General features: G+C 61.4%; 1 protein-coding gene across 1 annotated transcript in view; it reads right to left on the bottom strand.

Annotated features, from left to right (window-relative positions):
• Positions 1 to 11196, bottom strand: part of THOC5 (THO complex 5) — an 18004-nt gene extending 6808 nt beyond the window's left edge. The window contains exons 1-12 of the mRNA XM_017837448.1: positions 11164 to 11196; positions 9761 to 9869; positions 8851 to 8994; positions 7782 to 7895; positions 7170 to 7267; positions 6419 to 6565; positions 3723 to 3837; positions 3141 to 3273; positions 2136 to 2213; positions 1928 to 1968; positions 591 to 690; positions 155 to 263 (exon numbers count right to left, since the gene is read on the bottom strand). Coding sequence (XP_017692937.1) covers positions 155 to 263; positions 591 to 690; positions 1928 to 1968; positions 2136 to 2213; positions 3141 to 3273; positions 3723 to 3837; positions 6419 to 6565; positions 7170 to 7267; positions 7782 to 7895; positions 8851 to 8994; positions 9761 to 9853 — 1172 coding nt within the window. The 5' untranslated portion in view covers positions 9854 to 9869; positions 11164 to 11196. The remainder of the gene's footprint in view (positions 1 to 154; positions 264 to 590; positions 691 to 1927; positions 1969 to 2135; positions 2214 to 3140; positions 3274 to 3722; positions 3838 to 6418; positions 6566 to 7169; positions 7268 to 7781; positions 7896 to 8850; positions 8995 to 9760; positions 9870 to 11163) is intronic.
• Positions 11197 to 11771: the final 575 nt, after the last annotated feature.

Below are 11771 nucleotides of genomic sequence, written 5' to 3'. Positions count from 1 at the left end.
CTGGATCCCACGGGATCCCTGCCCCATGATCCCCAGGCTGTGCAGAGCTCCTGGATCCCACGGGATCCCTGCCCCATGATCCCCAGGCTGTGCAGGGCTCCTGGATCCCACAGGCCCCCCGAGCCCCAGGTTGGAGCCCCCCAGCCCCCCTTACCCGGCGCTGATGGCCGTGGTCATCTCCATGGCCGTGGTGACCTTGGCCTTCACCGTCATGACGTTGAGGTTCATCAGGTAGTGGAAGGTGAGGTGCAGCACGTTCTCATCTGGGCCAGAGCAGGGAGAGCATTGGTGGGACACACCCCCCCCTCTGCTGGGACAACCAGGGCAGAGGGGCAGTGTGGGAGCAACTGGACCCACTGGAACCCCGGCACGATCCCATCAGCGCTTCCCAGGAGGTGTCTGCCAGGCCCAAGTCCCCACGAGAAGAGGGAAGCTCCCAACTGGATGGAGGAGCTCCAGGGCAAGGTCACCCCCCGAGCTCGGGAAGGCAGAGCTGATGGACCACCATGGAAGGCTCAGGAAAACCCCTCCACACCCCCAGCTCTCCCTGAGGACCCCAGGGTGGTGCTGGGCTGTCCCTGAGCCCTCACCTTTGCACTTGAGGTCGATGGTGACAGACAAGGGGTGTCTCTTGAGCATCTCCTTGCGCTTGTCGTCCAGCTGCACCCCCAGGGTGGGCCTGCGCCGCTTCTGGGGGAGGAACAGCTCTCAGAGCCTTCTCCTGCTCCTCCCCAGCCCAGGGACCCCCCCTTCCCACCCCGCTGCTCTTTCCTTCTCCTTCAGTCCCCCAAAATCCCGGTGCCACAGCCCCAGAGCTGCCCCGGGGAGGGAGGGCAGCAGGAAACCCTCGCCCAGCTCTGGTTCCTGTCGTTCCTTCAGCTCCCAGGAGCATCCCCACCCCTGGGACACAGAGCCAAGGGCCTGCTGGCCCCAAGAGCTTCCCCACTGCAAGGGGCAGGTCCCAGAATCACAGAACTGTTCAGGTTGGGAAAGATCCTTCGGATCATCGAGTCGAACCCTTCCCCAGCACTGCCAAGGCCACCACTCACCCCAAGTGCCACATCCACAGGGATTTTAAATCCCTCCAGGGATGGGGACTCCACCCCTGCCCTGGGCAGCTGTGCCAGGGCTGGACAGCCCTTTCCAGGAAGGAATTTTCCCAATACCCAACCTGACCCTCCCCTGGCACAGCTGGAGGCCGTTCCCTCTCCTCCTGTCCCTTGTTCCCTGGGAGCAGAGCCCGACCCCCCCCCCAGCTCCTCCCTCCTGTCAGGGGGTTGCAGAGCCAGAAGGTCCCCCCTGAGCCTCCTTTTCTCCAGGCTGAGCCCCCCCAGCTCCCTCAGCTGCTCCTGCTGCTCCAGCCCCTTCCCAGCTCCGTTCCCTTCCCTGCACACAAGGCCCTTCCCTTTTCTCTTCCCCCCAGGAACAGCCCAATACACCCAGTGCTCTGCCACGTGGTGGGAGTGGAGGCCCAGACCCCCCTCAGGCTTTGATGTTGGGTTTCAACCAGCACCTCCAGCCTCTCCCCAGCATCCAGCAGGAATTATCTGCAGGATGAGCACTTCCTTGAGGGAGTGCTGAACAACTCCTGGTGCAGAGAATGCTTTTGGCAGGGGATGGACACAGATCCCTCCCTGTTGGACACCAGCTCCCTGCCCTCAGGCTATTTATACAAAGTGGAGCAGCTCCATCTGGGATGTGAGTGTGGTGGGACACACTGGAGCAGCTTTGCATCCCGGCTCTCCTGCATTTAGGACAGAAACTGGGAAATGGCACCTCCCTCCTGCCGAGAAACGTCCGGATTTAACACCAGTGCCCCTCCACACATGCTCACAGCGTGCAGCACCAGCTCCCAGCCCCACCCAGGCCCAGCTCTCCCAGCAGGTCCCAGGATCCCGAGGCAGCAGGGCCCAGAGCTGTCCCTCACCGTGGTCTGCTCCTCCTCCGCGTCCGAGTCGCTCTCGTCGTCTGCACAGAGAGAGGGGGGTCAGCAGGGACCACACAGGGCTCAGTTCTCCCCCCACCAGCCCCTTCTCCAAGGGATGCCCCCCCAGACATCCCTCTCCCAGCAAAAGCAGGGGCTCAGGACCTGCAGACACGCAGGAACACATCCCCCAGTCAACCCCCAAACTCACCCTGCGAGTCCTCGGGGGGCTTGTACAGGGCCTTGGCCTCCTCCACACTCCCTTCGATGGCCACCACCAGCTTCTTGTCTGCAAGGGACACAGGAGGACTGGGCTAGGGATCACCCTTCTGCTGGGAAAGGCACCTGGCAGGGCAGCCCTGCCCCCAAAACTCCTGCTTCCTGGCAGGGAAATCTCCAAGAAAGGGTCAGGGAGAAGAGCAGTTGTCTGGAAGGTTCTGTGGGGCCACCACAGGGCTGGATGTCCTGGGCAGGATGGGGGCAGAGGAAGGAAAATGCTGGGTGTTGAGGAGCTCTCCCTGGAAACCATGGAGGCCAAATCCTTATCAGGAGCCAGGAGGGACTGGGGTCTGGCTGGCACAAGCAGGGATGAGGAGCAGTGTCACCACGGCTGTGGATGCCTCTGCCACAGTGCCCTTCCATGTTCCCCTGCTCCCAGAGCGGCATCAGAGCAGGTGACACCACATCCCTCTCCATCCACACAGCCCACTGGGATTCCTGACCCCTTCCAGTGAATCCTTCCCAGCTCAGGAAGCTCCAGAAAGCCCCTCAACACACGAAGCTTCCCGAGGGGATGAAAGCTTCCAGATGATCTGTGGGAAAGGCCAGGGAAAGGCACCCCTTGTCCTGGAGTCCCCACCAACCACGGGTGGCACAAGGTGTCACCCCACGGGGTGACCAGCTCTGGGGAGGCTGGGACAGCACTGAGCCAGCTCCCAGGCTGCAGGGACATCCCTGCCGACCTTGGGAAGGGGGGAAGGGGTGGGAAGTGAGCTTCCCAAGCAGTTCTCCCAGGCAGGCAGCTGAGCCAACATGGTTTCAAATGCTGCTGCCTCACTGCTCTGGCCATGGGGCCACCTGGGCTCAGCACAATCCCACAGCACATGGGCTGCAAAGACTCCCCCAGAGCGGTGATTCCTGCAAGCAGGAGTGAAATCTGGCCCGTGGGGTGATCCCAAACCCCTGTCCAAGGGCCGTGTCCCCCCTCTGTGCTCACCACAGGCCTGTCCGTAGGCGCTGGCTTGGACAAAGAGGACGTAGAGGGGCGGCGGGAGGTGCCGGGCGGTCTCGTATTGCTTGTGGGCCTGGTCGAAGGGCATGAACAGGTATTCCTGGACAGGCAGGGAGGCCTGGGAATGACAGGGACGGCCTTCAGCACTGGGAAGGGAGCAGCTCATCCTCCTCACCCCCTCCCGAGCCAGTGGGAGATGGAGCCAGCACTGGGTTAAACACCACGGGCACGGCGAGCCCCAGGGAAGGGCTGGCCTGGCCTCGGCTGGGAAAGCTTTGGAGCTGAAAATAACCCAGTTCCTCCTCCTGTTCTTCCCTCCCAGGGCAGCCTCAGGGGGCTGGAACAGCATGGGACTCTCCAGGGGAAGGCCCATTTAGCGGCTCCTCTGGAATTGCCGCATAAACAAGGAGGCTCCGGAGGGGTCTCGGCACGAGGTGGAGCTGCCCCTCCCCCAGTGGGAATGAAACACCCCCAGATCCAAATCCAAAGCAGCCCAGGCACTGTCCTTGGGAGCACGACCTCAGCTCAGCCCCCAGAACCTTGTCCCCACCTGCAGAGCTCAGGTACCTGCATGATGCTGTTGAGCCGGGGCTGGAGGCTGCTCAGATATTCCTTCTTCACCTCAATCTCCTTCAGGATCTTCTCCTTGCTGGTCAGGCATTCCTTGTATTTCTCTGCCAGCCTGGGGGTGGGAATTCTGTTACTGCCACACGCCAGAGCTGCAAAACCTGCCAGGAGCCACCTGGGTGACAGGCCCCAGCTCTCACAGGTCACTGCAGGAGAGCTCAGACACGGGACAAACAACTCGCTCCTAATGCCAAGGGTAAGTGAAGGAAGGAAGGAACTGAGCAGAGGTGGAAAACGAACAAGGAAACAGAGGGGAAGCTCAGCCTCGTGCTCTGAGAAGGGGCAGCAAGTGGAGCTCTGCTCCCACACCAGCCACGACCCCACCGAGCTCCCAGAGAGGCTTTTCCCCTTCCTGGCATGTCCTGTGGTCAAGGACTAACATAGAAAGCCCAGGAAAATCGAAGCTCACCACGATGCTCCAAGCCCTGTGTTTAGGGAGAACACATTAAATCTCATTGCTGTTGACTGCAAGCCCTCTCCCAGCAGGAGCAGGGAAGCTGGGAATGGGAGTGAGCTGTTCAGGACAAGCCCCCTCTGACAGGGGACAGACCTGACACTGCAGGACTTGTGGGGGTCAACACACACCCCAACAGGCTCCTGCACAGGATTTGAGGCCCAGTTTTCCCACCCCTCCCCAAAACAGAGTTCCTGAAATCCCTGCACTCCCTCCAGAGGCACCTTGCAGAGGATTCCAAAGCCAATCCAGCGCTCCATGGGGCTGCACAGCTCAAAGCACCAAGGTAAGGGTGCTTTGATGTGAATGACCCCAACATGGGAATTACCCAAAGCACCACTGGCACCTGCTCCCAAGCAGCTGGACAGAGCAGCTGGACAGCCCACATCCCACCCACCAAGCAGTGGGAGGTGCACAATGGCATTCCCTGGATACCACAGGGTGAGGACTGGGAATTCCAAGGCATCTCAGCAATTTAACTGTGGGTCTCCACGAGGTTTGCAAGGATCATTTTAATCAGAACCCTCATAGGTCTCCAGCTGAACACTCACTGTGTGTGGCTCAGGCAGAGCCAGCTGGGGGATCCCAGCTGTGCCCTCCAGTGGGAAAAGCAGCCAGGTTTGAGGGAAGGGTCTGGGAGAGGGGAAGCAAGAGGGGCTGGAGTCACCCAGCACCCACCCAGCACCTCTGACTGCTCTGCTCTGCCGGGCTGCCCTCAGGCAGCACCGACCGGCACATTCCATGAAGGATCTTTCCAGAAGGCTGGCCCTGACTGCTCTCCAAACACAGGAATGCTGGGTCATGTTTGTTTTTCCCACGGGGCAAGAGTCAGGGAGCAGCTGAGCCCCAGGACAGTGGGGATGTTTGGCAGCAGCTCCAGCCGTGCCGAGCCAGGCTGGGCTCCTTCAGCTCCTTGCAGATGGAACAGGGATCATCAGGACATGAAAGAAAACTCCCTGACCTGTGGAACAAGGATCACACCAAGCCCAGCTCCACACACAGGGAATCTCCCAGTCACACAATAAATTGTCACTTGTTCCACACTGACTGAGCCAAGAGGATCAGGTGAAGGTGAAAACCTTCACCCTCGTTTGCTCTCCCAGCAGCTCCGGGTGCCTGCCCAGATCCCTGGAATAGTATTGGACACCCAGCAGCTCCAGGTTCCTGCCCAGATCCCTGGAATAGTATTGGACACCCAGCAGCTCCAGGTGCCTGCCCAGATCCCTGGAGCAGGGACACTGAGCAGCTCCAGGCTGTGCCAAGCCAGGCTGGGCTCCTTGTGCTCCTTGTAGACAGAACAGGGATCATCAGGCAGTGAAAGAAAACTCCCTGACCTATGGAAAAAGGATCCCACCAAGCCCAGCTCCACACACAGGGAATCCTGAACCAAGGGCTCAGCCAAGCAATAGATGTGTCACTTGTTCCACACTGATCCAAGGGGGATGAACTTTCATCCTCCGTGTTTGCTCTCTCAGCACCTCTGGGTGTCTGCCCAGATCCCTGAATAGGCACATCCAGAAGTTCTGGGTGCCTGGCCAGATCCCTGGAGGAGGGACAGGGAGCAGGGACATCCAGCAGCTCTGGATGCCTGTCCAGAGTCCTGGAATAGGGACACCCATCAGCTCCAGATGTCTGTCCAGAGCCTGGAGCAGGGATAGGGAGCAGGGACAGCCAGCAGTTCCAGGTGCCTGCCCAGATCCCTGAAGCAGGGACATGGACAGGGAGCAGGGACATGGACAGGGGCATGGAACAGGGACAGGGAACAGGGACAAGGAGCAGAGACATGGACAGGGACAGGGAGCAGGGACAGGGAACAGGGACAAGGAGCAGAGACATGGACAGGGATAGGGAGCAGGGACAGGGAGCAGGGACAGGGAACAGGGACAAGGAGCAGAGACATGGACAGGGATAGGGAGCAGGGACAGGGAGCAGGGACAGGGAACAGGGACAAGGAGCAGAGACATGGACAGGGATAGGGAGCAGGGACAGGGAACAGGGACAAGGAGCAGAGACATGGACAGGGATAGGGAGCAGGGACAGGGAGCAGGGACAGGGAACAGGGACAAGGAGCAGAGACATGGACAAGGAGCAGGGACAGGGACAGGGAGCAGGGACAGGGACATGGACAGGGACAGGGACATGGACAGGGACATGGACAGGGACATGGATACCGCTGACCCACCTCTTGCGCTGCTCCAGCTCCCAGTCGAGCCGGGCCAGTGTCTGCTGGTGGGGCTCTGCCAGGGTGATGGCAGGGCGGCTGATCTCAGGGGGGGCCTCTCTGTAGAACTCCTCCAGGCTCACCAGCTCGATCTCCTCGTGTTTGGACCTGCAGGGACAGGTGGATCAGGTCAGGGAAGGGTGGGAAGTGCTGCAGCACAGCCGGACTCAAGGTATCCCACAGGAGAGTGTTCCACTGGTGCTTCCTGCCCCAAATTCCCTCTCTGTGGGAACCACCCCCATCAGTGAGCTGAACCTGCTTTCTCCTCCACTGTCTCTGCCTAAAGGGGCTCCAGGAGAGCTGGAGACGGACTGGGGACAAGGGATGGAGAGACAGGACACAGGGAATGGCTTCCCACTGCCAGAAGGATATTGGGAACGAATTCCTGGCTGTGAGGGTGGTGAGACCCTGGCACAGGTTGCCCAGAGAAGCTGTGGCTGCCCCTGGATCCCTGGGAGTGTCCAAAGCCAGGCTGGACGGGGCTTGGAGCAACCTGGGCTAGTGGGAGGTGTCCCTGCCCATGGCAGGGGGTGGGACTGGATGGGCTTTGAGGTCCCTTTCCCACCCAAACCATTGCAGGATTCCATGACACCTGGAACACCCGTCCTCCTCCCGCAGGGGGCTCAGGCAACGTGGCAACAGCTCCCAAACGCTGGAAGCCTCCACCCCATCCCAGACACTGCTGCTCCCTCTGCTCCCTGGCCAAACTCACTTGAACTCCAGGCACTTGGTGATCTCCTTCTGCAGGTGCATCACCTCGTACAGCAGGTTCTGGAGCTGCAGGTGATACGCGTCCACCTTCTGCTTGGCCTGGAACACGGACACGGCCGGAGCAGGGATGGAGCTGTGCCTTCCAGGAGTCACCAACACCCTCCCCCTCACCATACCCCCTTGGCACAGCTGCTTTTAGGCTAGGCAACGATCTTTTTGGGGGAAGAATGATGTTTTTATGGACCGGGGAAGCAAAGATTGTGACATGGGACTGATTTTTCTCCTTCCAGCAGGTTTCAAAGCCAAGGAACAGGACAGGCATATGGACTGAGTCCCCTCTCCAAGAGCTCCAGAGCTTCCAGGGCAATCATACACCCCTTTATGCACCAGATGGGCCTTTCTGACCCCCCCTTATGTTCAAACCAGAGGCAGACCCCCCTCCTTCATGAACCATTACAATTACAGCTCCCCTGCGCCCAGCAGGAGTTTTCCAGGGTCGGATCTCTGGATAAACCACCAACCCAATCCCCGGGACCTGGGTGGTGTGTAACTCCTCACAGAGCAGAGAGAGCCCCACCTCCCCCCTAAATCCCAGCCTGGATGCCCCCTTTACCTCGTGGGTCTGGTCCCTGCCTTTCTTGAGGCGGATGTGGGCCAGGCGGTTCAGCTTCTTCAGGGTCATGAAGTGGACGCAGCTCTGGACGCGCCGCTCGTCGATCTCCGAGGCCTGGGGGGTGGGAAGGGGGGCTGGGATCAGCAGGGATGGCTGGAACCAGGGAGACTCAGGGAATTCCAGAGGGTCCCGGCACAAAACGGGCTCCACACTTTGCCGAGGAGTCACGTTTGTGTCACTGGGGCTCCCCAGGGAGGCTCCTGCTGTTGGATCACAGGGACCCGCTGGAAAGAACTGGGAGGGGGGCCCAGGCTCCTCAGAAATCACTCCAGGGATTTTTCCCAGTGGTAGGAACAGGGGTAGTTGAGCCTCAAGCACTCAGGTGTCCCAGGAGCCTGGGATAAGGGAGGCTGTTCCATTCCCAGGGCTCAATCCCTGTCCCAGGAGCCCAAAACAAGGGAGGTTGTTCCCACTTCCCTGCCCCAGCAGCCTGGGACAAGGGAGGCTGTTTCCATTTACAGGAGTTCAATCCTGACATGGCAGCCCGGGACATGGGAAGCTCTTCCATCTTCGGGGTTCAATCCCCGCTCCAGGAGTCAGGGACAAGAGAGGTTGTTCCTTTTCCAGGGCTCAATCCCTGCCCTAGGAGGCCATTTCCAGAGGCTCAATCCCTGTCCCAGCAGACTGGAACAAGGGAGGCTGTTCCCACTTCCCTGATCCAGCAGCCTGGGACAAGAGAAGCTCTTTCCATCTCCAGGGCTCCATCCCTGTCCCAGGAGCCCAAGACAAGGGAGGCTGTTCCAACTCCAGAGGCTCCATCCCTGTCCCAGCAGCCCAAGAGAAGGGAGGCTGTTCCATTTCCAAGGCTCAATCCCTGTCCCAGGAATCTTGGACAAGGGAAACTGTTGCATTTCCAGGACTCAATCCCTGCCCCAGGAACATGGGAAGCTGCTGCCTTTCCCTGACTCTCCCCAGGAGACATCACAGCTCCTGCTCCCATTCCTCTGGGATTAATGGGAAAACACCAAAGGACAGACCCACTCCACCACCTGCCAAGGCCTCTCCTTACGTTTTCCTTGATCCCCCGGCTCTTCAGCTCCTGGATCTCTGCCATGAGCCTCTGGAGCTCCTGGCAGGTCTCCCTGTAGAGTTCGTAGTCCTTGATGGGGTCCCGCAGATCCACCTCGCTCTCCTCACTGTAGTACCTGACATCCTGCAGGAACAAACACCACAGTCCATGGCTCATTCCTCCCACTGGGAAGGGCTCTGGGAGACACAGCCCCTGGATCTGCCTGTGAATCCCATGGCTTTACACATGGAGAGGACTCAGGAATTCACAGTGGGAGTTTCAGAGGCTCTGGGGAACAGTCTCACAAATCCAAAATGGTTTCGTTGGGAGGGACCTTAAAGATCATCACATTCCATGGGCAGGGACACCTTCCACCAGCCCAGGTTGCTCCAACCTGGCCTGGGACACTTGCAGGGATCCAGGGGCAGCCACAGCTTCTCTGGGCAACCTGTGCCAGGGCCTCCCCACCCTCCAGGGAAGGATTCCTTCCCAGTATCCCATCTAATCCTGCCCTCTGGCACTGGGAAGCCATTCCCTGTGTCCTGTCCCTCCATCCCATGTCCCAAGTCTCTCTCCAGCTCTCCTGGAGCCCCTTTAGGGCCTGGAAGGAGCTCCAGGGTGTCCATGGAGCCGTCTCTTCTCCAGGTGTTCTCATGGATCTGGTGTGGGAATAGATCTTAAAGCTCACTCCATCCCACCCCCTACCATGGGCAGGGACACCTTCCACTAGCCCGGGTTGCTCCAAGCCCTGTCCAACCTGGCCTTGGACACTTCCAGGGATCCAGGGGCAGCCACAGCTGCTCTGGAAAACCCATTTTCCCTCAGGGAAACAGGAGGCCAGCCTGGAGCAGGAGTGGGAAGATCCCTGATCCCTGTGCAGGCAGGTCCCTGTTCCCTGTGCATTCCATACCTGGTCGGTGTCTCCCTTGCCCCGTTTCCCCTCCGGTGGCACATCCGAGCGGATCACCTTGGGCTTCCTCTTCTTGCTGGACTCCGAGGACATGGTGGGGGCAGCAGGGCTGGGGAGGGGCACGGGGGGGGTCCATGGGGGCACAAACCACCTGGGATCAGGGCTGTCCCAGAATCCCTCCCCCAGCCTGTCCCGGGCTCTGCAGGATCCCGGGGCAGCCCCTGTGCCTCCCACCCCCTCCCAGGATTTCTCCCACCAGCTTCTCCCAGCCCCAGAAGCACAGAGGGTCTGGGGTCTCTGCTCCACCACAGCCCCCCCCCCCAGACCAGGACCCTCCACCCCCACTGATCCCCCCAGACCCCAACAACCAGACACAGGGTCTCCAGAGCCTCCCCCCAGACCCTCAGCGCTGTGGGACTGGGGGTCTCTGCTCCTCTGAGCCCTCCAGACCCCCAGCACACCAGGCCCTGAGGCTCAACCCCTTTGGAGCCCCCAGACCCAGCACAAAGGGCCCAGGGGCTGCGCTTCACCTAAGCACCCAGACTGCCGACCCTCCCCTTCTCTAGAGCCCCCCCCAGGCCCCCAGGCAAGGAACCCACCCCTCATCCAGAGCCCCCCAGACCACAGTGCACCAAACCCAAGGGCTCCTGCTTCACCACAGCCCCCCCAGACCCGGGACTCTCCCCTACTCCAAGCCCCCTCACACCCGAGCCCCTCACTCCTCCAGAGCCCCCAGAGCACACCGGATCCGGGGTCTCTGTTCCTCCAACCCAGTCCACACCCCCGGATCAGGACCCTCCACCCCTCTGGAGCCCCGCAGGCCCCAGAACAGCGATCCCGGGGTTCCCCTACCCCGAAACCCAGCACGGCGGGCCCGGAACCTCCGCCCCTCCCCAAACGCCTCCACCCGGAACCCTTCCCTTCTACTGAGCCTCCTCCAGACCTGCAGAACCCCAGACCTGGGACCCTCCGCTCCCGCGGAGCCCCCCCAGACCCTCAGCACACCGGACTCGGCACCCTCCACTCCTGAGCCTCCCCAGACCTCCAAACCGGGACTCTCCGCTCCCCCTGAGCCCCCCCAGACCCTCAGCACACCGGACCCGCGACCCTTCACTCCCCCTGACCCTCCAGAGCCCAGCACATCAATCCCGAGACCCTGGGCCCCTCCGGAGCTGCCCAGAAACCCAGCATGGGCCTCCCCTCCCCCTGAGCCCCCCCAGAACACCGATTCCGGACCCTCCGCCCCTCCGAGCCCCCCCCGACCACCAACCCCGGGACCCTCCGCTCCCCGGAGCCCTCCTCACACCCCTGCACACCGATCCCGGTTCTCTGTCCCTCCCGAAGCTCCCCATCCCGGGGGTCCCGGTGCCCCCCCGGGGGTCCCGCTCGCCCCCCGCTCTCACCGCGCTCCTGGCGCACCACAGCCTCCCGGAAGTGACGTCACAAAACAAGAGAGCGCGGCGCGGCAGTGGCGCGCGCGGCCTCGGCTGCTACAGCGCCCCCTGGCGGGCACCGCCACCCTGGAGGACCGCGAGCGAGGGGTGTGGCCCCGAGAATGGAGGCGTGGCTTCAGCAAAGGGGCGTGGGTTTAGCGAAGGGCGTGGTCAGAGCCCCCATTCATAAACCCGGGGGAGAGGGGGGCAGGACCCCCGCGATGGGCCCACAGGTGGGGCTGGGAGGGCTCCTGGGGTACAAGGGCACCCACAGGAATGGGAGGGGGCTCGGGTAGGGGGTCCCGGAGGCGCTGGGGGGGATCCACGGGCTTGGGGTGGGATCAGTGATGGGGCTGGGGGGGCACGGGATGGGGTCCCCGGTGATGGAGGGGGGTATCCATGGGTTTGTGGGAGCTTGGGATGGGGTCCCAATAAAACTGGGGGTATCCATGGGTTTGTGGGAGCTTGGGATGGGGTCCCAATAAAACTGGGGGTATCCATGGGTTTGTGGGGGCCTGGGATGGGGTCCCAATAAAACTGGGGGTATCCATGGGTTTGTGGGGGCTTGGGATGGGGTC

The sequence above is a fragment of the Lepidothrix coronata genome, unplaced genomic scaffold, assembly GCF_001604755.1.
Source record: "Lepidothrix coronata isolate B3197 unplaced genomic scaffold, Lepidothrix_coronata-1.0 Scaffold305, whole genome shotgun sequence".
NCBI lineage: Eukaryota > Metazoa > Chordata > Aves > Passeriformes > Pipridae > Lepidothrix > Lepidothrix coronata.
Note: the sequence above shows the minus strand (reverse complement) of the source record. Positions and strands in the feature narration are given on the sequence as shown.